The following is a 25,001-nucleotide window of genomic DNA, read 5'->3' as shown; positions in this document are numbered from 1 at the left end:
GCAAAGCCAGACTGAATGCTCAGTCGGGGATTTTACCAGGGCTGATTAGAAACAAGCTGTGCAGTGCAGAATGAAACAGAGAGCAGGGTAGGTGTTTTCTCTAATGTCCCCACTGATATATGATAAAATACAAGATGCTTCGTCTCTGGTTCACTTTAAATGGTAATTACCATAGCCTGAAATAGGTGACCATGCATTTTTTAAATCTATTTTTTCCAAAAACAAAAACACAAAATCTTTTTGAACAATTGTTTTTAACTTATACCCACTATTCTCCTTAACATATGTAGCAATTTTGGTAACAATAGCGTCTATGAGGGCTTTGCTATTCACCGCCAAAATCAGCACAGAATGATGCGTAAATTCATGCATAATTACAAAAGCATGCAATTAACTACGAAATGAATTATGCTTTTCCCCAAAATTTTGCATTACAATTACGATGCATAATTGCAAATTACGCTGCGTAATTATTAGAGATGGGACGACGAATCCGGCGAATCCACGAATCCCTCGAATATTGGGAAATATTCGAGATTCGTGGATTCGAATCCCGACGCCATTTCCCCCTTAACGAATCCGCCGAATCCCCGCGCGCAACCGCCGATCCCCCGCTCGTCCTCTTCCGACCCCTCCGCGCCTCCTCCGCTTGCCCCTTGCATAGATGTGAGCATTGGCTCACCTAACACCTGGCCGGGATTCCCTACCTGCCGCCAGCGCAGAGCTGCAGACCCGCAGACCTCTTGCTTCCTCCTCTGTTCCCTCTAGTAACCGCCCGGCGCTTCAGTGATGACGCGTATGCAAATGCCGATCACTAGAGGGAACAGAGGAGGAAGCAAGAGGTCTGCGGGTCTGCGGCTCTGCGCTGGCGGCAGGTAGGGAATCCCGGCCAGGTGTTAGGTGAGCCAATGCTCACTTCTATGCAAGGGGGAGGCACGGGGGACGGAGGAGGCCGTGGGGGTGAGCGGAGGAGGCACGGGGGGGAGCGACACCTACCTACCTACCACTATACCTACCTACTTACAGGCCCCTATACCCACCTAAAGGCCCCCTATACGTACCTACCTACCGGCCACTATACCTACCTACCTACAGGCCCCTATACCTACCTAAAGGCCCCCTATACGTACCTACCTACCGGCCACTATACCTACCTACCTACAGGCCCCTATACCTACCTAAAGGCCCCCTATACCTACCAGCCACTATACCTACCTACCTACAGGCCCCTATACCTACCTAAAGGCCCCCTATATGTACCTACCTACCTACCGGCCACTATACCTACCTACCTACAGGCCCCTATACCTACCTAAAGGCCCCCTATACGTACCTACCGGCCACTATACCTACCTACCTACAGGCTCCTATACCTACCTAAAGGCCCCCTATACGTACCTACCTACCGGCCACTATACCTACCTACCTACAGGCCCCTATACCTACCTAAAGGACCCCTATATGTACCTACCTACCTACCTACCTAAAGGCCCCTATACCTACCTACAGGCATCTATACCTACCTACCTACCTAAAGGCCCCCTATACATGCCTACCTACCTAAAGGCCCCTATACCTACCTACCTAAAGGCCCCTATACCTACCTACCTACATACCTACCTATACTTAAGGCCCTATACCCTGCTACCTATACTGAAGGTCCCTTTAACTACCTACCTACCTACAGGACACTATACCTACCTACCTACCGGCCACTATACCTACCTACCTACCTTCAGGCCACTATACCTACCTAAAGGCCCCCTATACGTACCTACCTACCTACCTACCTAAAGGCCCCTATACCTACCTACCTAAAGGCCCCTATACCTACCTACCTACATACCTACCTATACTTAAGGCCCTATACCCTGCTACCTATACTGAAGGTCCCTTTAACTACCTACCTACCTACAGGACACTATACCTACCTACCGGCCACTATACCTACCTACCTACCTTCAGGCCACTATACCTACCTAAAGGCCCCCTATACGTACCTACCTACCTACCTACCTAAAGGCCCCTATACCTACCTACATACCTACCTATACTTAAGGCCCTATACCCTGCTACCTATACTGAAGGTCCCTTTACCTACCTAAAGGCCCCTATACCTACCTACATACCTACCTATACTTAAGGCCTCTATATACCCTGTTACCTATACTGAAGGCCCATATACCCTGCTACCTATACTGAAGGCCCATATACCCTGCTACCTATACTGAAGGCCCATATACCCTGCTACCTATACTGAAGGCCCATATACCTTGCTACCTATACTGAAAGCTACCAATATTGAAGGCACCCATACCTAGCTAGCTATACTGAAGGCACCTTTACCTCGCTACCTATGCCTGGCTACCTATACTGCGGGCAACTATACCACGGATCGCACAATTCGTATGTGCAGGATTCGTTAGATTCGGGATTCGAAAGGTTCGAGATATTCGAGAACCTTTTTAGATTCGGATCCGGATTCGGATTCGAAGAAATTGTGGATTCGTCCCATCCCTAGTAATTATGCATAGGCATAATTTCTGTTCATCACTACTCCTTACAGTTAAGGTGAAAAATAACTACGGTAAGCTTTGTGAATTAAACCCGATGTCATGTTGACAAAAATTGCTACAACGATGAAAGAAATATGTGGTTGGTGCAACCAATGAAATGTTGACAAATGTTACACCAACTGTTTACTGATAAATGGGGGAATGATAACTGGAAAGCTTGATCCTGCACATATAGTCGTGTTACATGAGTTAGCATGTTGACAAGATCATTGGAATGTTGACATAAGTTTGGTTAACCAATGAAACTTTGTGAGTTATTCCTGCCATTGGAATGTAAAAAAAAATACAAAAGTTGGTACAGCTTATGAAATGTTGACATATGTTAGCAAGTCCAATGGAAATGTAGTAAATGTTAGTTTGATGAAATTGTACTTACAATGGAATGCTCAGGAATCATGGTAGACTCACTGAAATATTGAAAAATGTTGGTACGATAAACAGAATGTTGAAAATGTCATAACTACTGAATTTTTTCAAAAATGTTGGGCTTAGCCTATGTGTTCAAAGCCATTGGTACAGCCAAAGGAAAATTTGGTGATTCTTAGACTAGCCTATGACATAATGAAAAATCTAACTGTAATGAATATCAAATGTTAAATTTGAATGAAATGTTGGGTTGGCTTACAAAATGTTGATGACTATTGGTTTAACAAATAGAAAAACTGACAAATACTGGAACTACAAATGGAATTTTGATGAATGTCCGATCAACCGTTGAATTGTTTACAGTTGATTATGCTACCAATGGAATGCTTGGAAATGTTGGTACAACCAATGGAATGCTTGGAAATGTTGGTACAACCAATGGAATGCTTGGAAATGTTGGTAGAACCAATGGAATGTTGACGAATGCTGTTTCTGCCAATGGAATACTGATGGACATGTGGACATCCCATTTAAGGTCTCATGTGAGCTAACACACCTACAGGAAGGTAGAAAAGGGAAACAAGGATGATCAAAATCTCATATTTTCAGAAAACTTGAAGCCTAATGATAAAAGAACTTGGTTTATGGTTTGATTACCTCTCCATTAAGACCCAGATCTTGGTCAGATGCCGACAACTGTAGGACAAAAGTCCCCAACTCAAGTCCTTCTGTCACCGAGGCCTCATAGATTGATGAGCTGAAGAATGGGACGTTGTCATTCACATCTGAAAATTCAACAAATCAGCTTACGTTTTATTCAACAAAAAAGTGTCATTCAAGGTTCAAAGTGTCATGCAAGGTTCAAAGTGACACTGAAGCTAAATAAAACTTATGATATAATGAATTGTATGTGTAGTACGGATAATTCATAGAACATTAGTAGCAAATAAAAGAGTCTCATATTTTATTTTCAGTTATATAGCTTTTTTTTTTATAACATTGCATCATTCTGTCATATTTGCAGTTTACAAACCACACTCTGCATTTTAAACTATGAAAAAGAGCAGAGCTAATGAGCCTTTGAACTGTCCTGCAGTAAAACTTTAAAGTGTAACTGTCGGGCATAAAATAAAAAATCAATCATTTATTTTTATCTTGTAAACAAGTAATAAGGATGCTTGCCAGGAAATCCAAAAGTTAAAATCACTATTACTTTTCTTGTTGATAAATGATCATTCCCCAGTTTACCTGACTCTTATTTGGTAAACAAAAAGGAAGTTGCAGGGCATGTTGGGAAATGCTAAGAAGGATTTTCTCGTTACTGTAAAAAAATAAAATCACTAAAATCAAAACGTGGACAGTGCAATACATAAGTTATGTAAGTAGAGCAAGTATTTATCTATATATGTGGATTTTTTCTGAGATAGTATGGCTGACAGCTCCTCTTTAAACAAACAAGAAAAGGTCAGAGACAGGTTGAGATAAGTGTGGGAGAGGTGAGATATATGTGAAATGAAGACTTTTCGATGTGTGGTGTGCAAGAGTTTGGGTCTGCTTTAAATGAAACTAAATTAAAAGGGGTGTGCACATTCATGGCAGTGCCTTGCAACACTATTGCCTGAAGAAGGTGATGCGATCCATGAAATGTGTTGCTTTTTTGGTGCTTAATAGGTTTTCCTGCCAATTAGGCTGGTTCTTTCCTCGGTAGCTGAGCACTACAGGATTGATGCACTAAAGTACGGTAATATGGTCATGCACAGACAGCGCACAGCAATATTACCGTTACTATTAGTGAGACCCGTGGTACTTGAGAAGCGCAATTGTTGCTACGGTAACGCACATTACTAATGGTAATACGCATTAGTAACGTGCTTTACCATAGCAATGCTTGCACTACTCTAGTACCACAGGTCACGCTAATAGCTTAAAGAGAAACTCCGACCAAGAATTGAACTTTATCCCAATCAGTAGCTGATACCCCCTTTTCCGTGAGAAATCTTTTTTCTTTTCACAAACAGACCATCAGGGGGCGCTGTATGACTGATATTGTGGTGAAACCCCTCCTACAAGAAACTCTTGAGTACGTACTCCTGGTAGTTTCCTGTCTGGGAACCTTGCTGCATTGTGGTAAAAGCTGTTTACAGCTGTTTCCTACTGCCAAAAAAGCATGCAGCAGCTACATCACCTGCCAGCAGTAAAAATGTCACCATATAATAAATGTCAGAATGTAAATCAGGGATTTAAAAGATTTTACAATGGGCAAACACAATGACTAAATCATTTATACATAATTATTGTAAAAATGAAGCACTTTTTTTATTACATTATTTTCACTGGAGTTCCTCTTTAACTCACGGTACAATGCTGCCGGTAGTAACGGTAATACTGCCGTGGGCTGTCTGTGCATGGCAATACTACCACACTTTAGTGCGTCAACCTTTGTGACTTACACTCATTTTTCACACTTAACTGTTTTAGTTGCTCAATTAAAGATATCACCTGCAAGACTGAACATCTTCCTCTCTTCAACCATCAACATCTAAAACAGTCCCACATTCAGCTATGGGCAGGTGTATTTCATATAGGGTCCTCTCCATTCACCCATCTTTACCTGTGATGTTGATATACACTGTGGTGAAGGCAGCCAGAGGCACCGCAGCCACATTCTGAGCTCTGATTTTCAGCATGAAGTTTTTGGTGGTTTCGTAGTCCAAGTTCTCAGCCACCAAAACCGAAGCAGAGCCATCCTCTCGATTCACCGTTAGGTAAAAGCGCACCGGCATGTTGCTCTCCGGAACCAGCCCTTCCTCCAAATTATAGGTCACCCGGGGGTCTCCCAGGAGAGATCGCGCTTTAACAGTCTGTGTGGAACAAACAGTATTTCATAACTTAATTATTTGAGAAAACCACTAAGAACAAACGAAAGAATCATCAAAGCACCAACAGAACGATTTGCACACTCCATAACTAAAGGCCCTCACACCAGAGGCGTATCTAGAGGGGTGCAGGCATGGCTCATGCCATGGGCGCCACAGCACCATGGGCGCCATGGCCATCTCCTCCTCCCTCTGCCCCTTCCTCTCTCATGCTCCATTACCATACTGAGGGATGCCGCTTGTTACTTATACTTGGGGGGCTAACTCTAGCAACCTGTACTGGGGAAGCTACTTATATGGAGGGGGGGGGGGACTCATCTGAATACCTATGCTGGGAGGGGTGCACCTCTGGCTACCTATACTGGGGTGGACACACCTCTGGATATCCATACTGAAGGGAAACCTCCTGTATGGATATGGGGCTCAATTTCAGTGTTTGCCATAGGCGCTATATTACCCAGATACGCCCCTGCCTCACACACGTTTGATTGATGTCGCCCAACACGGATCAGGACCTGAGTCTTCGGGGGACATTGATGGGCCGACGCTACACAGATGCGTATTCAGCCTAAAGGCTGATGATGGCGTACTGTTGCAAGGCCGGGGGGCGGAGGGCTGACGGACGTCACACAGCAGGTGGGGCGAGCAGCAAGACCAAGCTATTGGCCGTCACATGGCCAAGTTGGCCCACCTGGTGGATTGCTGGCCAGGTGGCTGTCAGGATCGAGGGCGAGGCAGATTGTTATCACTTTATCAGCCGGCCTCAGCCGACTTTAATCTAGCGTGTGTACGGGCCTTCAGGAACGTGCTTTAGATTTTGCACCTAATCAGGCCAATATGGCATTGCATCTACAAATCACCTGACTCTGAGTCAGTTAACATTATCAGCTTATATTAATCAGATTTATTTGCCAAGTACCGTGGTATAATACATGGAATTGTTGTTGGCACAAAAATCTCCAAACTAGTGCAAAAGTAGACAGAAAGTGGTGGGATGAAGTGCAATTCGCAAGAGTAACTGTAGATAAATGCGTATATAGAGACATAGGCACATTCAGGGGCGTGACTAGAAATCACTGGGCCCCCCTGGCAAAACTTTGGATTGGGCCCCCTCTCACCAAGGGGGATGGGCGCTGTACACAAGAGCCTGATGCACACTGAATAGGTACTGTCTACAGATCTTTGTCTGCAAAACTTTGCAGGATTCCTTATCAGTGGCTGACCAGATGCAGTCATTAGAACAATTGTGCAGAGAGCAGAAAGCTTCTTCTCTCCTTGCCCATGGTTTTCAGTCTCTTAGGATGGGGCCCCCTGTGGCTTCTGGGCCCTGGTCACATTACACAGATGGGAGGCCTATTTGGATGGGTGGTAGGAGGAGTTGTGGAGATGGACATCCTGGAGAACTTTGTTCCAGCCTTCAGCATGTTTATGAGGCAGAATGGAGATATTAACCATCAGATATGAAATTGCTTAAAACTTTGTTGTCACTTGGGGCAACTGTGGGAAGCTGTGTGGCCAAGTGTTCAGTACTCTTGGTTTTCAAATTTAGGTCTTGTGTTATTACTTAGAATTTATAGAACGTCGACATCTTCCGCAGAGCTGCACAGAGTATATTTTCTTGACACTTAACTGTCCCTCAGAGGTGCTCTAATCCTTACCATAGTCATAAGTCTATATAGTAGTCTAGGGCCAATGTATGTATAGTGTATGCATTGTAGTCTAGCGCCAGTTTTTAGGGGTAAGACAATTCATTTATCTGTATGTTTTTGGGATGTGGGAGGGAATTAGAATGCCAGGAGGAAACCCACACAAAGAAAACATACAAACTCCATGCAGATAGTGCACTGGCTGGGATTTGAACCGGGGACCCATCTCTGCAAGGTGAGAGTGTAAAGTGTTGTTTGTGTGGATTTACTCGCTGAATGCTCAATTGTCTCTGGAGAAAATAGTCCTGATGTTTATACTGGGACACGTTGTCTGTTTCTCTGGAGATCAGGATGGGTGTGAGTGGTCCTATTTTGTCTTTGAAGTATCAGGGCTGCTTTCAGAAAAGAGATAAACTTATGATGTATTAAGAAACTTAGTAGGAATGATAGCAGGTAGCTTACCACGACGGGTGTGTCTCTCAGTGTGTTCTCAGGAATGATAATCTCATATTTGTCTTTTTCCCAAACCGGAGGCTGATTCTGGGCGTCTGTCACCCGCACCGCCACCTCCACACGCGTACTGCGGTTTCCACCATCGGTCGCAATGACTTCTTGGCTTATTAAGGATTTCTGGAAAGACAAGGAAATCAATACAAATAAAATCAAACAATAGAATGCAAATCTGACAGCTGATTCAACCATGAGGAGAGCTGGCTGACTATGGTAGCAATTAGAGGTGTCACATGATCAGCTCAGCAGCCATTGGATACACATAGTACAGCACAATATGTAGTAAACATGATGTGGAACTTTTGGAGATGGCAGTGGTAAGCTTATATTAAGTCAGAGATCTCAATCCAAAACTTACAAAGCGCATGTGTGCATGTATCGTATAGGTTTTGTGCATAGTTATAAATCAGAGATTGCCATTTTATAGCTCCCCTCACATCTCAGCACAATGCAGAAAGGCATATCAGCCTATTTAATATATGTAAAAAGATATTGGCCTTTTATAGACTGCTGTGATGAGCATTGGGTGAACGGGCCATCTGACATTGAAAACATCACATGACCAAAGTGGACAATGAAACATCAGGAGAATATACTGTCCACTTATTGAAAGAAATGGCCATGATTGGTGGCTGAGGAAGCGTATATCAAAAAAAAGGCGCTCAGAAATTTAGGTGCCCAGTAATCCTGATAGTAAAATATTGGTATTAAATACTGATATTTTACTATTGCTAAAGTTAAGCCTATTCTCACACTGAACCCGACACCTAACCCTCAGGGCCGGCCTTAGGTTTCACAGCGCCCCCCTGGCCCATATGCAATTCACCTTTTCTCCTGAGTTACCCCCTAGGACAGTGGGTTCCAACCTTTGTGACATTGTGACACATCACGCCAAATGCTCAGATCTCCATGACATCACATATGCATAATAGAGAAAATACTATTAATAACCACAAATGGATGGAAAGAGCGCATTATCCTGAATGCACTTAAAAATGAAGGCTAGAACCTCTCAGGAATATTAATAAAAACAATCAGTGGGACAGTTAGGCCCCCCCCCCCCATTTAGAATAATAGCAAAGCCCTGACAATTTGCACCACACATTATAGCCGCAGTGCGCCCCCCCCCCAAAAAGAAAGCCCTCAGACTCAGTATAGCTAGGTATAGGTGCCCCCAGTATAAGATCTCATGTGTAGGTGCCCTCAATATAGGTTGCCAAGCATAGGTGCCCCCAGTATAGGAAGTCAGTTGTAGGTCTCCCCACATAGGTAGCCTGGCGTAGGTGCCTCCAATATAGGTAGCCAGGTGTTGGTTCCCTCAGTATAGGTAACCAGCTATAGGTGCCTTCAGTATAGGAAATCAGGTGTAGTTGCCCTCAGTATAGGCAACCAGCTATAGGCGCCCCCTTGGAAGCCGGCGCCCTGAGCGACCGCTCCAGTCGCTCAGGTCAAAGGCCGGCTATGCTAACCCTAACCGCCCCCACTCTCCCATAAACAACCTTTCTGATGCCTAACCCTAACCATCCCTCCATGCACAAACAGACTTCCTCGCACCTAACTCTAACCTTCTTCCCCCGCACAAACACCTTTCCTGACATCTAACCCCGACCACCACACTCGCTGGACAAACAACCTTTCTGATGCCTAACCCTAACCGTCCCTTCATGCACAAACAGACTTCCTGGCACCTAACTCTAACCTTCTTCCCCGCACAAACACCTTTCCTGACATCTAACGCCAACCACCACACTCGCTGCACAAACACCCTTCCTGATGCCTAACCTTAACCGCCTTCCCCCTCAAACACCCTTCCTGAAGCCTACCCCTAACCCTCCCCCCAGCTGCTCAAACACCCTTCCAGACGCCTAACTGTAACCAACCACTCTCCCTCCACTCACCCTCACAAACACCCTTCCTGACACCTAACCTTAGGTTAGGTTACTGGCCATCAGTAAACTGTGAAGGGAATTTCATAACAGTAAACAAAGAGATAAGCAGTTGATTGCATACACCAGTGATTAGAAGCACTTTAAAAGCACAATTTAAATAAAAACAAAAGTTTGCTTTCTTAAAACAGAAAGAATTTGCGATAAATAAGGTTGCAGTGAGCTTGAGATGTCTCCCAGTGCATCACTGCTGAATATATGCAAATTAACCACTGTTACCCTTAGAAGCTAAACACACCTCCAGAACCGCTGGAATGCAATGATGTGTCAGCTTGTTAATTTGTACAGAGCCAGAATAATCCAACATGCATACAGACTGTTTCGGATTGTTTGATCTTCATTCAGTGCATGGCATAGATTAGTTTGTCTCTATGGAGTAGGGCTTGTAACACCGAGAGGTACAGACTAACCAGCAAACTCATGGTGACCCAGAACTCATTGGGGTGTGTAAGGGGCTACAATGGTCCTAAAGGCCCCCTTACTAAAATGCTAAGAAAAACAAAAGTTTAAATAAAACATGCTAATTGATAGTATTCCTTTAAAGCGGGGTTGTCACCATAAAAATCAAATTTCAACAGCAACTGGTCTGAGTGTATTAAGTGATAAAGATGCTAATCCTGGATTCAAAACTTTCTCTGTTGTTATGATTTTGAGTTATCACATACTTAAGGAGCACTGGCCCTTTAGTAGTCAGTGCCAAACAGTTGCATGCTGGGGGTTCTTTTTATCTATAATATAAAGTGCAGAAATGACATCAGGATTTAGCCTAAACTGTGGGCAAAAGACATGGTTCCCACTAGGAACAGAATTCTCTTCATTTACAATATAATATTCACTGAAATCAAAACGTGGACAGTACAATACATGTGTTATGCAAGTAGATCAAGTATTTATCTACTTGTATATGTGTTTTTTTTTTCCTTGGCATAGTATGGCTAATCCTACTTATGTTAATGTACAAGTCTAAAAAACACACTTTATGGGCAGTGTGGAGACCTACAGTTCGCTATGTACAGACACTAAAATACTGTTAAAAAAAGCCTGTAACATACAAAAGTGCCCCTGGGGGGTACTTACCTGAGGAGTGGGAAGCCTCTGAAACCTATTGAGGCTTCCCCTGCCCTCCTCTGTCCCACGGCGGTCTTGCTGGGCCCCTCCGAATGGCCGGCATGTAGTGGCTCTCTGCTTGTGATCAAGCGGAAATAGCCGATCCCAGTTGGGTCCGCTCTCCTGCGCAGGCACAAGTCCCCTGTGCAGTAGAGCGGACACGACTGGGATCGGCTATTTCCGCCTTAGCCCATTGGGGAGCCTCTACTGCGCCTGCGCTGGAGCCGGGGAAGGTAAATATTGCTACAGCGCCTGCGCCACAGCATGACAAATTGTCGGCTGTGGCTTCGGAGGGGCCCAGCAAGACCACAGTGGGACGGAGGATGGGGGAAACCTCAATCGGACCCAGAGGATTCCCCCTCCTGAGGTAAGTACCCCCAGGGGCACTTTTTTATTTTTATATATACAGAGTCTTTTTAACCAAAATTATCATTCATAATTGTTTTGGGTGACAGTTTAGGAACAATCATCATACAATTGTGTTCCTTGGCAGCCTGTAATGCAGGGGTAGGGATCCTATAGCTGGGGAACCAGATGTGGCTCTTTTGATGGCTGCATCTGGCTCACAGACAATTCAGTAGGGGTTGATTCACTAAGCTACACGGCTCAAGCAGCACAGCTCAGTGTGGCAGCACAAGTACATTTTTTACTGCTGTAGCATGCGCTACTTACTTACTTGCGCTACCACAAATGGAATGGCTGCTTCTGTTGTCACACAATGGATCCTGTCAGATCCAGTAACTTTGTAGAACAAGACCCCCGCACTTTGATTGGCCCAATAGGATGACCATCACTTGACAGGCTGCCTATTGGGCCAAAAGTACAGGGATCTTGTCCTACAAAGTGAATCAACCCCCAAGTCAGCTAGCTAATTGTACAAGCTGTTAGTCGGTATTTCTCCTGTCTGGCTCTCAGGGAAATTGCTGATGTTGCTGAAACCCAAGAGAAGCTGAAGACGTGTCTGACACTTCTGCTGCCCGGTGGTTCAACTGTATACACATCACCATAGCAACAGGGACGTGAGCCCGATTGTCCCAGTTTGAAACATATTGTATGGCTCTCACGGATTACATTTTAAAATATGTGGCGTTTATGGCTCTCTTAGACAAAAAGGTTCCCGACCCCTGCTGTAATGGCTCAGAAGGAGAGGAAGTGGCCAGGTATGACCTGACATGGTGGGTTGCATTCAGGCATATCGGGGGGAAAACCTGCAATTAAGCTAGATATGTCACCTAAGCTGATCACAATCAATTTGGAAGGTGAAAATCTAGTGTGAGTGGGCAATATTGGGAACAGAGTGTAGGCTTCAACCATAAAGTGAATTTCCTATTCCTACGAAAATCCGATTTCCGCGAATGACGATTGCCGATGCCGACACTGCATCATTCTGACAGATTTCCATTTGCTGCAGAAAGTGTTCTTTTTTGCCATTTTTGTTAAGTTAGATAATTTTTTTTAAATGTTTTTTTTATGGAATCCATAATATTGTCTAGTATTGGACCAATCCGAGAATTCAAAACTTTACAGAAGAAAATCGGAAACCACAGACATTTTTAACCAATCACAAGACTGTGTGTGAAGTTCTGTGATTGGCCTAAAATTTCCTAGGTGTGGTAATGCGGCATTCTGACAGATTTTCATTCTCTCAAAGCATTTTTTTTTCTAGTGTTGTGGAGATATTAAATACTGGAGCATTTCAAAAGTTAGGGAAATGGGTGGCTGGAGTGATACGAGTGCTCACCGAATGACAATGAACACTCAACAACCGTTACACCAAGTGACAAGAAAACAACGCAGGAATGAACAGAACGCTATTTCTCCGATATTTGTGTACACCAGCCGTTCTCAACCTTTTTACCCTGGAGAAGCCCTGCACATACGTTTTGAAACTCAGGCAACCCCCGCAAACAATTTTTTGATCTCGAGGAACCCCTGTATTTATTTTGCAGAAAGCGTGGTTTTTAAAAGTAGGTGAGGCTGTTTATTTCACTACTTCCTATAACACTGACGCTCATTATACTGTTTCCTTATCCTAGTGCTTTTTATTAATGTGCTCATTATTATTCTGACCCCCAATTTAGTGCTGCTTTTTACAGTACCCTCTATTATAGTGTGCTCTATTATACTTCGCCCTACGATGGGGAAAAATACCAAGGAACCCCTGCAGAGTCCTCAAGGAACCCCGCAGTTCCAGGGCACCCTGGTTGAGAAAGCCTGGTCTACATATCTATCTACTTATCACAACCTCTTCTACAGAAGAAGCCCACAGTCTGTGGAAGGTTAAATATTTTCTAGGCATTCTGGAACTTGTGGTTTCACAACAGCTGGCGACTCATGAGTAGCACATCTGACATGTCACAATGCGTCACGTTCCGAGCTGGCCAGAGGGACTTGGACCGACTGTGCAGCCAGATGTCCCTGTCCGGCCATATTATTCCAGGAGTGTAGACGATACTCTGACAGCCCCTCGCCGCTGTCCAGAGAGCCACCAGCTGTGAGCTCACAATGCCTCCCGCCGCCCCACAACTTATAACAAATGTATTAGCTGCGGGGAGGCCGGGCTCTCTATAGATCCGCTGACAGCTTCCATTCTCTGCACACAAACTTCTATCTGTACAAGACGCGATCATCTGCAAACCAAACCGCCTCCGGGCACATCATACCAGGGATGACAGGAATGGAGAAGCTAGATGTAAGGGATAGTAATAAACTTGTGTGTAATCCTATATAATGGTTTCTCATTTACTGTGCTAAGAGTAAGCAAGTGTGAAAGCGGTGTAAAAAAATAATAAAAAAAACTAGATACACTACCTCAGACAGGGCCAGTTCAAGGGGCCCCGGGCAAACTTAAAGAGAAACCATAACCAAGTATGATGTCGGAACCATGGTGCTGACATCACACTGTGGGAGCCTTGATGCATTGTGGGAAATAACAGCTGTTTCCAACTGCCAAAAAATCAAGCAGCAGCTACTTCCACTGACATCACCTGCCAGCAGTAAAAATGTCATGTGATAAATGTCAGAATGTAAATCAGGGAGAGGAAACATTTTACAATGGGCACACACTGAAACACTAAATCATTTATACATAATTATTGTAAAAATAAAGCACTTTTGTTCATTATGTCATTTTCACTGGAGTTCCTATTTAAGCTTCCCCCTGGAAGGTTGAGTCCCCCCAACTGCTAACCCCGGGAAATCAAATCCCAATACCTCCCCCACAATTTGTCCAAGGAGGTGAACAGCAGGCAGGGAGGCATATACTTAACCTGATTCCACAGCAGCCCAGTTGCCATGGTTTCCTCCACCTCACCTTCAACCTTTCTTCCTGGTAGTACGTGGTGATAGCAGGGCACCTCTTCCCTCCTCGCAGGCATGGACGTACTGGATGTGACGTCAAATACCTGCTACGACGGGGAGATCACCGGCGCGGCCGCCCGTGCTGCATGCGTTTCACAAGCAGGTAATACGTAAAATTTCAGAGTAATAGGACTCTGGGATCTCTAGAGATTCTTGGATTTTTCAAACTGTAAACAATGACAAGTCAGGATAGCACAAGATGAACTTCCTAAACACGCATCAAAAAATATTTTTTAAACATACCCGAGCTATGGGCTGGTTGAGGTACAACCACCCAGTCGTGCTGTTAATCTGGAAGAACAGTGGCTCTTCGCCTGCCACTGAGTAAGTAAGTGCCGAATTGGGGCCATAGTCTTCATCCCGGGCTGCAAGGTGCAGAAAACTTGTTCCAACAGGGGTGTCTTCTTTCAGGAAGTCTGGTAAGAAACCAACACAAATATTTCAGTTTAATCACTCTACAATGATGGTCATTTACCGCTTTTGGCCAATAAGGGTCACTTACATTCATAGCGGTTATTTTCAAAGCTGGGGTCGTTGTCATTCTGGTCCAGGATGGCGATGTTTATTTGGCACAGGCCAATTAGTGGATCGCTGGCTTGGTCGGTGGCCTTGATGGTCAGCGGATACTCCTTCTCTTTCTCACGATCAAATGTTTGTAGAGTGGTTATAACACCTGCCAAGGCACAAAATATGGAAGACTCAACAAGGTCAGGTTAAATGTTAATTGTTAAACCCCCTTTCCTCCATAACTAAGCTAACAACTTAAATAAAGTATAGGTACAGAGGTGCCAAAAGGATAAAAGTATCTAAAAAGTTTAAAACATGAGGAGGCAATGGTGGACTTACCTCCTCCAAGCAGACACAAAAATTGCAAATGTGCTTGTCAAATACAACTAGTTTATTTACATACTCCGGGGGGCAATGCAACGCGTTTCGCAGGTTTCATCCCGCTTCATCAGGCAATAACAACGGAACAATAGCATATGTGGTCAGTAGAGGAGACAGGCACCTCTGTCCAATTTACACAATTTGCACCTCTGTCCTCTGTTCCACAATTTAAAAACTCCCCCATCCCACAAAGGCTCCTCTATATGGGAACACTCAACTTTTTGGGGGGTAGCGCGACACACCATATGGCTGGACAGTAATGATCTTCATATCAACCCCTCCTGTAACCACCATTCAATCGCCACCCTCAAGTCCCCTGCACCAATCTGAAGTTACCAAGGCCCTTCCCCCGAGAAGTACCCAAATGTCACTCCTCTCAGCTATTTTTTCAAGTCAATTCCAAGATTTTTTTGTTGTTTTTGTTCTTATTGTGGTCTGTGTTCTCACTGATTTCTCATGGATCCGAGATAAACTTTTATTCATTGCATAATTCTGTTCATTTCATATAGTTTATAGGGCATTCCTCAAGCCCAATACTTTTTTTTGTTTGTTTCAATACTCGAATTCCCTATAAACTGAACAAGCCTCGCTCACAGCTTCTCCAGTACCTTGGCACTCTCAGATTCATGTAGCAAGGGCTTATGGGAGCTCAGTCTGGGCAGGAGAGGTTACTAGCTAGAGATTTCAGAGGCAGAGGGGAGGAGGAGAGGGGAGTAAAGTTTTCACAGGCTAAGGGGTGGAGATGCAGAGCAGCTTGCCTGTGTGTAATGTGACAAACAGAACATAGCCGCTCTCATTGCATCACAGGAATAAATAATCACATACTGTTGAAGTTGTTTACAGCTAGGTTTGCTGTGTAAACTATCTAAACTTTAGATAAGATATATAGAAAATGTACTTGCTATACTTAGTGTTTCATCTTGGATCCACTTTAACTTCCTGTCTCTGGGACATCTATGGAGTTTTATGGCTTTAATATGAAAACTTTAATACTGGGGACAGGAAATGAGGGGTAGAAATCATAGGCATATCAAGGGACGCCTGGGCCCCCTGACAAGTAGAATTATCATGGGTCTCCAAAGTATTAGAGAACTATGTGACTTCATTTACCTGATCCCGCTGTATCATCTGTCCTCTTCCTTCCGACAGCCACACCCTCTGTGCTGAATACATATGATGTCACATGATCAGGAGCCGTTGCGTGTATGCAGCACAGAACGGGTGGCTGTCGGGAGGAAGGAGAGACACGAGGCATTGGGATCAGGTAAATACATGTACATAGCTCTGGTCAGGGCCGGGCTAAGGCAGAGGCGAGAAAGGCTCCAGCCTTAGGGCACAGTGTAGGAGGGGCGCACAACTCACTCAGCTATCATTCCCCTATTGTGTTTGAAGCAGAGAGAAGAGCAGGGAATACATGGCAGTGACTGCAAGCCAGATAACTAGATATTAAGGTGTTGGGGGCCCTGGGACGCCTCTTAGTCTAATAGCAATCAGTGTGTGACAGCTGGGGTGGGAGGGATGGAGGGGCGCACTTTGGTATCTCAGCCTTTGGTGCTGGAGGACCTTGTCCCGGCTCTGGCTTTGCTGCTCTGTAGTTTGGGTGAGAGGAAAAGCGGGCCCCATTAGCCCTTGGGGTCCCCCGCCTGTTGAATAGTTACTGATTAATTGACTCTCTCTACTTCCAGGTTTCCTTCTGATAGAGACATTAGAGGTCACAGAGTTACTGTGCATCTCTTGCTAACCTGTGTCGGGGTGGATGGTGAACGCCGGTAAGTAGCCCTCTCTGTGCACGATTCCGTATTTCACTTGCCCGTTAACACCTCTGTCCGCATCTCTGGCCTCCACTTTAAGAACAAACGTCCCAGGGGGCTGGTTCTCCAAAATGGAAGCGTTCTTGCTGTACTCCGCACACTGCCAAAAACATCCAAACATCATCATTCACATAAAGAAGTGGGGTGGTCAAGAAGATGTAAAATTCCAACAAATGCAAACTTCATGCTCATTTTATGGAGGTTGCAAATCGACCAATCTGATGCTGTTTCATTTCCAAACTGCACATATTGCATAGAATTAGCATACATTTTGTATAAACTAACATGGAAAACAAAAATGTGATTTTTTTAAACAGAAAGTATTTGCAATAATTTAGGTTGAAGTGAGCATATGACTCCCACGATGCATCACTGCTGAAATATGCAAACTACCCATTGTTGTCCCTGTGGGCTAAACACACCTCTAGAACCGCTGGAATGCAATGATCATGTGAGGCTTGGTAGTGTATTCTCCACAGTCAGCATGCAACGCATGAGCTGACGTGGAGGAGGTACACACACTAGCACAAGGAAACAGGCTATCCCTAGTATAGTGGAGGGGAGGACTGACTCCAACAGGAGATTGTGGCGCACAGAGGCGGTGCAGATCTGACAGCCACAAACAATGCTTTCGCTATAACGTCTCAGCGCAAAGTAGCGCTGAGCGCACAAACCAGAACTGAGGAGATCAGGACAGGTAAACAGAATGAACGCTTGCTAAACTAGCCACTACTTAGTGACAGCAAGCGTCCACAATAACACAGACTGGAATGAGGCAGCCAATGCGTTGCGGCGATGGCGTGCCTCACAAAGACAGGACAGGATAGTCAGGAAATAGCAGGATCAAGATAGATGAACGTAACACAGACAAATATACAATAAGTATGATTTCCTAGCGTATTACAATTACAGCTATCAATGAAACTATTTGTAACGTCTGACTAACATATGTATATATCGGCAATGAACCGATATATGACATAAGCAGGAACACTGACTTAGGACTGGAACGATACAGGGAACAGGATTCAGAAGGATTCGTTATCTCTTCGCAGAGATGAACGCAATCCACAAACAGTAACAGAACAGGATTCAGAAGGATTCGTTATCTCTTCGCAGAGATGAACGCAATCCACAAACGGTAACAGGACAGGATTCAGAAGGATTCGTTATCTCCTCGCAGAGATGAACGCAATCCACAAACGGTAACAGGACAGGATTCAGAAGGATTCGTTATCTCCTCGCAGAGATGAACGCAATCCACGAACAGGACCAGGAGCAGGGTAACTACCTCAGCACGGGTGGTCACGGTACGCGCAACCTACCAAAACGTGCTGGAAAGCTGACTAACTGCACACAGGATATAAACAGTTCGTGTACGTATACATCAGCGACACTGATGTATCAACGTAACACAAATACAAGGAAAATAATAAACGTGCTGGTATGCATATATATGGGCAATGAACCAATATATGATGCAAAACCAGCAAAGTATCTTTAGAACAAGAAACACGATCGGGGCTGAAGCGACAGCAAGACTGGCTTACACTGAAGCTATGAAAACCCAAGGAAACCCTGCAGGAAGCAGATCTTTATACTGAGGTCATCCAATGGGAGCAGACATGCAGATTCCCACACAGGTGAATGATAATCAGTCACAAGCTGACAGCAGGGAAAGACAGACAAAGCTATGCAGCTTGCATGGAAAGACATCAGAACTGCCTGAGCTGCAGCACTACTACTTCCAGCAACACCTGCTGCAGCAGCGATCATTACAGTACCCCCGCCCTTAAAAGCGGATTCCAGACGCTTTTCAAAACTGAAATTCCCAACAAAACAGTCTGACTGATAATTCATGATGACCGGGACAGCCCGGCAAGACCGAATTCCAGAATCAGTCCCCACAAGACTGGACCCATCAGAACCAGAACCTACAGAACCATGCCCATCAGTACTACAAGCCCCAGTGTGACACCCATCAGAACCATGATTTCCAGAAGAAAGCCCTCCGAAACTCCCTGAGCGAAACCCACCGCCTTCCAGGAACCGTTCAAAAACGCCAAAGCCTTTGCAATGCCCACCGGGACTGTCTTTACCAACACAAAACCCACTGTTGAACCAGTCCAAGGCACCAGGACAAGTTTTCTCAGAGACCTCCCAGAACACCTTGAAGCTCCAAAGAGATCCCCATAGGTCAGAACGCCCTTTAGGCTCACATGGAGAACTATCAAGAACCCCTATGGAACCTGGGGCAATTCCCGAGTCAGGGCCACAAGGACAAACATCAATATCAGGGCTTTCAGGGACCAGAACCATCTCTGGGCATGCAGGCAGACTGGCAACATCAGAACATGTTCCTACTAAGGAAGCATCAGAGCACGCTAACACCTTAGACACACTTGGGCATTCTGGCACACAAAGAACATCTGGGCACACTGGCACAAGAGAAACCTCTGGGCATGTCAAGGAACTGTGAGCCTCAGGGTCAGCCAAGACAGGACCAAAACCAGGACTGGCCAAAAAAAAATCATCATGACTAGACTTCGCAACTACTGGACTTTTACACGAGAATGCTGGATCAGACTTAGATGTCGCTGATTCCAGCAAAGTCAGTAACAAATCAGATTCAGGGGCACCAACAAAACAGGACAAATCTTCTGATGTATGCACTGAACCAGATAGGGACTCCACAACTACCTCTGGACTGGACAGAGACTCATCTAATACACTGGATTGGAGCTCATGAGGCGCTGCAGAACAAGTCAGTATTGCAGCAGCCCCCACCGGACTAGGTAAAACTGAGGAATTCCCTGGACAGGAAGGGGACTCTGGAACCTCTGCCACAGCGGCCAGAGAACCAGAATCTAGGATACAGGGCTGGGTTTCAGGAACACTCATCAAACCGGACTGAAATTCTGAGATTTCTATTATTTTGACCAGAGAATCAGAATTATCCATGTTACAGGGCAAGACTTCTGAAACATTCAGAGGACAGGGCTGGAGTTCCTCGGCTGTTACAACACTGGAGAGGGACTCAACAACATTGGTTAAATCAGACTGTGTACAGGGCAAGGTATCTAACACACTTGCTGACGAGGACAATATTTCAATGGCTTCTGCTTTGCTGGGCAGAAATTCATCCAGTTTTATTACAGCAGACTGTAATTCCAAAACAGCTGCTAGACAAGTGAATATTACTGCAACACCAACTGAGGTAAGCAGTGCCTCAGACTCCTCTGCTAGAGGGTCTGAAGTATCCAAAGTACTGGGTGAAGCATAAGACTCTGCGACCACAGCTTCACTGGACAGGATCACTGAACAGTCCATATTGCAGGGCAAAACCATGGAAGCACCTGCTGGACAGCATAATGACTCTGTGACCTGAGTTTCATTGGAGAGATCTACTGCACAATTCATGGTACAGGGCAAATTTATTGGAACATTTTCTGAACAAGGTAATAATTCTGTAATTTCAGGTTCACATAGCAGATGCTCTGAGCTATTCACGAAACTAGAGCGAGGTGTAGAAACAGGAAGATCAAGACACAATGTTTGCGCATCTGAATCACCATTCAATTGTAAAATTGGAAAATTCAGATGCTGGGGTTCTGAGGTTTCTGGACAGGATTGCTGGGACTCGGAAACTGATGTAGTGCATCTATTGGCATCTGCTGAATCAGACAGGAGTTGAACTTTATTAACACAGGTAATTTCTGCAGAAGTGTTTGCAGAGACAGACAAGATTTTTCTGGTGTCTGTTTCACTGAACAAAGAGTCATGAGTACTGGCTAGGCTGGACTCGGAAGTCAGCAGGACCTCTGGATTCTCTGCTGAGAAATTTGCGCAGGGCAAGGTTAAGAATGTATCAGTGGCTTCTGTTTTACTGGTAAGTAACACTGAGTTATCCATGGTACAGGGTGGAATTGCAGGAACTTCAATTTCACACAAAAAGAGCTCCGAATCACCTGCTGAATCAGCCAAAGGTGCTGAAGCAGGCGGGTCAGAACGCCAAATTTGCGAATTCGGAGTCACATAAAAATCATCCAAAATCAGTTCCCACACATCAATCAATGGAGCCACAAAGTCATACTCACACACACCAGTTTTTATTAGGTTATAGGCAGACTTAATGCATGCATTCAATACTAATTCACTTTTTGCACTGTAAAATTGACAAAATGAACTTGAATCATTCTTCCATTCATTGACCAGAGCTTCCAGCTCTCCTTTCTCAAATGGAGGATTCCAAGCATACTTAACAGGCAGATCATGGTTTGCAGATATGATTGTAGCAGGGACATATATTGGGTTAATTAGCAGGTGATTGGCAGATTCCTTATTCCTAAGAATCTCCAATACCTGTAGCAAGTGCTGAACTGTAGTGTATGCAAACTTTCCTTGCTTCACAAATAAGTTGATTTGTTCAATACTCTGTAATATCTCCTCATAATCATACTCAGATAATTCTTTTAAACAAAAATCTTTATTTTCCCTAGCCAGGGAGGAAAGTTCATTAGTAGTTTCATAAGTCCATTTAACTCCCCTGAAAGACAATTGCATTTCATTAACTGTTAATGGCAGAATCTCATTATAGGTCTCAGTCGCTAAGGATAACGACTCTGCAGATCGGACACGTTTCTTAGAACGTTTGCGTTTTGCCTTAGACCCTGCTGTTTTTGGTGATTTATTCAAGGCTGCAGGAAAATTATCAGTAACACTTTCTGCTTGCTGAACATTTTTGCAAGCAATTGAAGGAGTAGCTGATTGGCCTGCTGCCAGGAGTTCATTAAGAGGAAAAGGCAATGGATCTATGCGCAACCAGTTATGGATCACAAACGCTAGAAATTCCAGCGGTCTCTCTTTCAAATCGGAATGATTGAGAACATCAAATGCCCACTGGAATAATTCCCCTTTAAACAAAATATAACTTAGTTGGAGTGCCCAGGTTGAAACAGGAGTCGCTTGGAGATCAGGATTGGCCAGGAACCTGGCACATTCAGAGAAAAACTCATTTTCTGTTTCAGAGCTAAGTTCTTCAAATTTCTTAAAGGAACAGGAACCATAATTAACAGTGTCATACTTTCTGGGAATCCCCCCCACAATGGGGATTGGTAATGGGGTTTTCATAATGTGAGGCTTGGTGGTGTATTCTCCACAGTCAGCATGCAACGCATGAGCTGACGTGGAGGAGGTACACACACTAGCACAAGGAAACAGGCTATCCCTAGTATAGTGGAGGGGAGGACTGACTCCAACAGGAGATTGTGGCGCACAGAGCCGGTGCAGATCTGACAGCCACAAACAATGCTTTCGCTATAACGTCTCAGGGCAAAGTAGCGCTGAGCGCACAAACCAGAACTGAGGAGATCAGGACAGGTAAACAGAATGAACGCTTGCTAAACTAGCCACTACTTAGTGACAGCAAGCGTCCACAATAACACAGACTGGAATGAGGCAGCCAATGCGTTGCGGCGATGGCGTGCCTCACAAAGACAGGACAGGATAGTCAGGAAATAGCAGGATCAAGATAGATGAACGTAACACAGACAAATATACAATAAGTATGATTTCCTAGCGTATTACAATTACAGCTATCAATGAAACTATTTGTAACGTCTGACTAACATATGTATATATCGGCAATGAACCGATATATGACATAAGCAGGAACACTGACTTAGGACTGGAACGATACAGGGAACAGGATTCAGAAGGATTCGTTATCTCTTCGCAGAGATGAACGCAATCCACAAACAGTAACAGAACAGGATTCAGAAGGATTCGTTATCTCTTCGCAGAGATGAACGCAATCCACAAACGGTAACAGGACAGGATTCAGAAGGATTCGTTATCTCCTCGCAGAGATGAACGCAATCCACAAACGGTAACAGGACAGGATTCAGAAGGATTCGTTATCTCCTCGCAGAGATGAACGCAATCCACGAACAGGACCAGGAGCAGGGTAACTACCTCAGCACGGGTGGTCACGGTACGCGCAACCTACCAAAACGTGCTGGAAAGCTGACTAACTGCACACAGGATATAAACAGTTCGTGTACGTATACATCAGCGACACTGATGTATCAACGTAACACGAATACAAGGAAAATAATAAACGTGCTGGTATGCATATATATGGGCAATGAACCAATATATGATGCAAAACCAGCAAAGTATCTTTAGAACAAGAAACACGATCGGGGCTGAAGCGACAGCAAGACTGGCTTACACTGAAGCTATGAAAACCCAAGGAAACCCTGCAGGAAGCAGATCTTTATACTGAGGTCATCCAATGGGAGCAGACCTGCAGATTCCCACACAGGTGAATGATAATCAGTCACAAGCTGACAGCAGGGAAAGACAGACAAAGCTATGCAGCTTGCATGGAAAGACATCAGAACTGCCTGAGCTGCAGCACTACTACTTCCAGCAACACCTGCTGCAGCAGCGATCATTACAGATCAGCTTTTTAATATTACAGAGCCACACAAATCCAACATGCATACAGACTGTTTTGGATTGATTGATCCTCATCAGTGCATGACATGGATTAATGTGGCTCTATGGGGTAGGGCTTAAAACACTCAGAGGTACAGACTACCATAAACTAAGATGCTGATCAGTCATTCCTCTGCCCTTGCTCCTATTCAGTTATCTTTTCTCCAGAGTTTTCGCGCAGAAAATGTTATCACATCTTATTTTGACATGCATGCTTTGCTACGCTTTCTGATACATTACTCTAGCATAGCAGAGGGGCATTTTCCAATTTGATGTTGTGATATCTATGAGTAGTTGGTTCAGTCTGAGACTATATAGATTTTTCCATTCCCCACATAACCAAACAAGATATGTATTATTTTCCACTCAATGTATTATAAATAATAGACATATATGGCCTTAATTCACTAAGATCATGTTGGAGATAATAAGGCAAGAGAAAACTTACCTCCACATAAGAGAGAGTTATCTTATCTCTTCATTCCTTAAGTTACCTCCTCTGTAGTGAAGTTACCTCCTCTGTAGTTATTTTCACATGCAGTGGCGTAGCTAAGGAGCTGTGGGCACCCGATGCAAGTCTTACAATGGGGCCCCCCAAGCATTCTATACATAACAATTGATACGGCGCACCAAAACCTGCCAATGGTAACTACAGTGTCACAGGAGCAAGAAGGGGATGGGGAGCAGCTTGTTAATGATTACCGCTATTCAAAGTATCTATAGAAGTGATTATTATGAGCACAGGACCAATAGAGAGCTAATACTGTAGTTGAGGGATGGCCCTTCGGGGCCCCTCTGGCCCAAGGGCCCCGATGCGGTCGCTACCGCTGCACCCCCTATTGCTACGCCCCTGTTCACATGCAGTTAATAAACAGCCTGTCTTAAACTCTGGAGTTATTTAAAGGATTGAAGAGTTAACTTAAAGACAGAAGAGTTCACTTTAGGTTTGCCTGAGGTAACAGGTTTCCTGAATACTACATGCCTTATCAACGACAACGACATGGCCTGACGTACCACTGCTACGCCGATGACACACAGCTATACCTGTCCTTCAAACCTGGTGGAACAGACCCTACCCCAAAAATAAACTCTTGCTTAGCTGAGCTTCAGGCATGGATGAATGATAACTGGTTGAAACTGAATGCTGACAAAACTGAGGTCCTGTTTGTCCAAAGCCAGTGCTCGCCATCAAAACAGCTCTATCCTAAAGCAACACCAATCAGGATTGGGAATTCAGACATAAACAGCTCCAACCTTGTGCGCAGCCTTGGCGTACTAATCGATGGGGAATTGAGTTTCAGAAACCAAATTTCATCTGTAGTTAAATCTTCCTTCTTTCATCTGAAGAACATTGCAAAGATTAAACATCTGATTCCCCCAGAGGATCTTCAAACCCTAGTCCACGCCTTCATCA

The 25,001-nt window shown here is 44.5% G+C and overlaps 1 protein-coding gene across 1 annotated transcript in view; it reads right to left on the bottom strand.

Annotated features, from left to right (window-relative positions):
* The window catches only part of LOC137538785 (neural-cadherin-like), a 242,347-nt gene that overhangs the window by 108,101 nt on the left and 109,245 nt on the right, over positions 1-25,001 (bottom strand). Inside the window, exons 9-14 of the mRNA XM_068261105.1 lie at positions 17,018-17,186; positions 14,890-15,060; positions 14,631-14,803; positions 7,927-8,094; positions 5,554-5,803; positions 3,600-3,727 (exon numbers count right to left, since the gene is read on the bottom strand). Coding sequence (XP_068117206.1) covers positions 3,600-3,727; positions 5,554-5,803; positions 7,927-8,094; positions 14,631-14,803; positions 14,890-15,060; positions 17,018-17,186 — 1,059 coding nt within the window. The remainder of the gene's footprint in view (positions 1-3,599; positions 3,728-5,553; positions 5,804-7,926; positions 8,095-14,630; positions 14,804-14,889; positions 15,061-17,017; positions 17,187-25,001) is intronic.

The sequence above is a fragment of the Hyperolius riggenbachi genome, chromosome 11 (genome assembly GCF_040937935.1).
Source record: "Hyperolius riggenbachi isolate aHypRig1 chromosome 11, aHypRig1.pri, whole genome shotgun sequence".
NCBI classification, from domain to species: Eukaryota; Metazoa; Chordata; class Amphibia; order Anura; family Hyperoliidae; genus Hyperolius; species Hyperolius riggenbachi.
The sequence above is the reverse complement of the archived record's forward strand: the minus strand, read 5'-3'. Positions and strand labels throughout refer to the sequence as shown.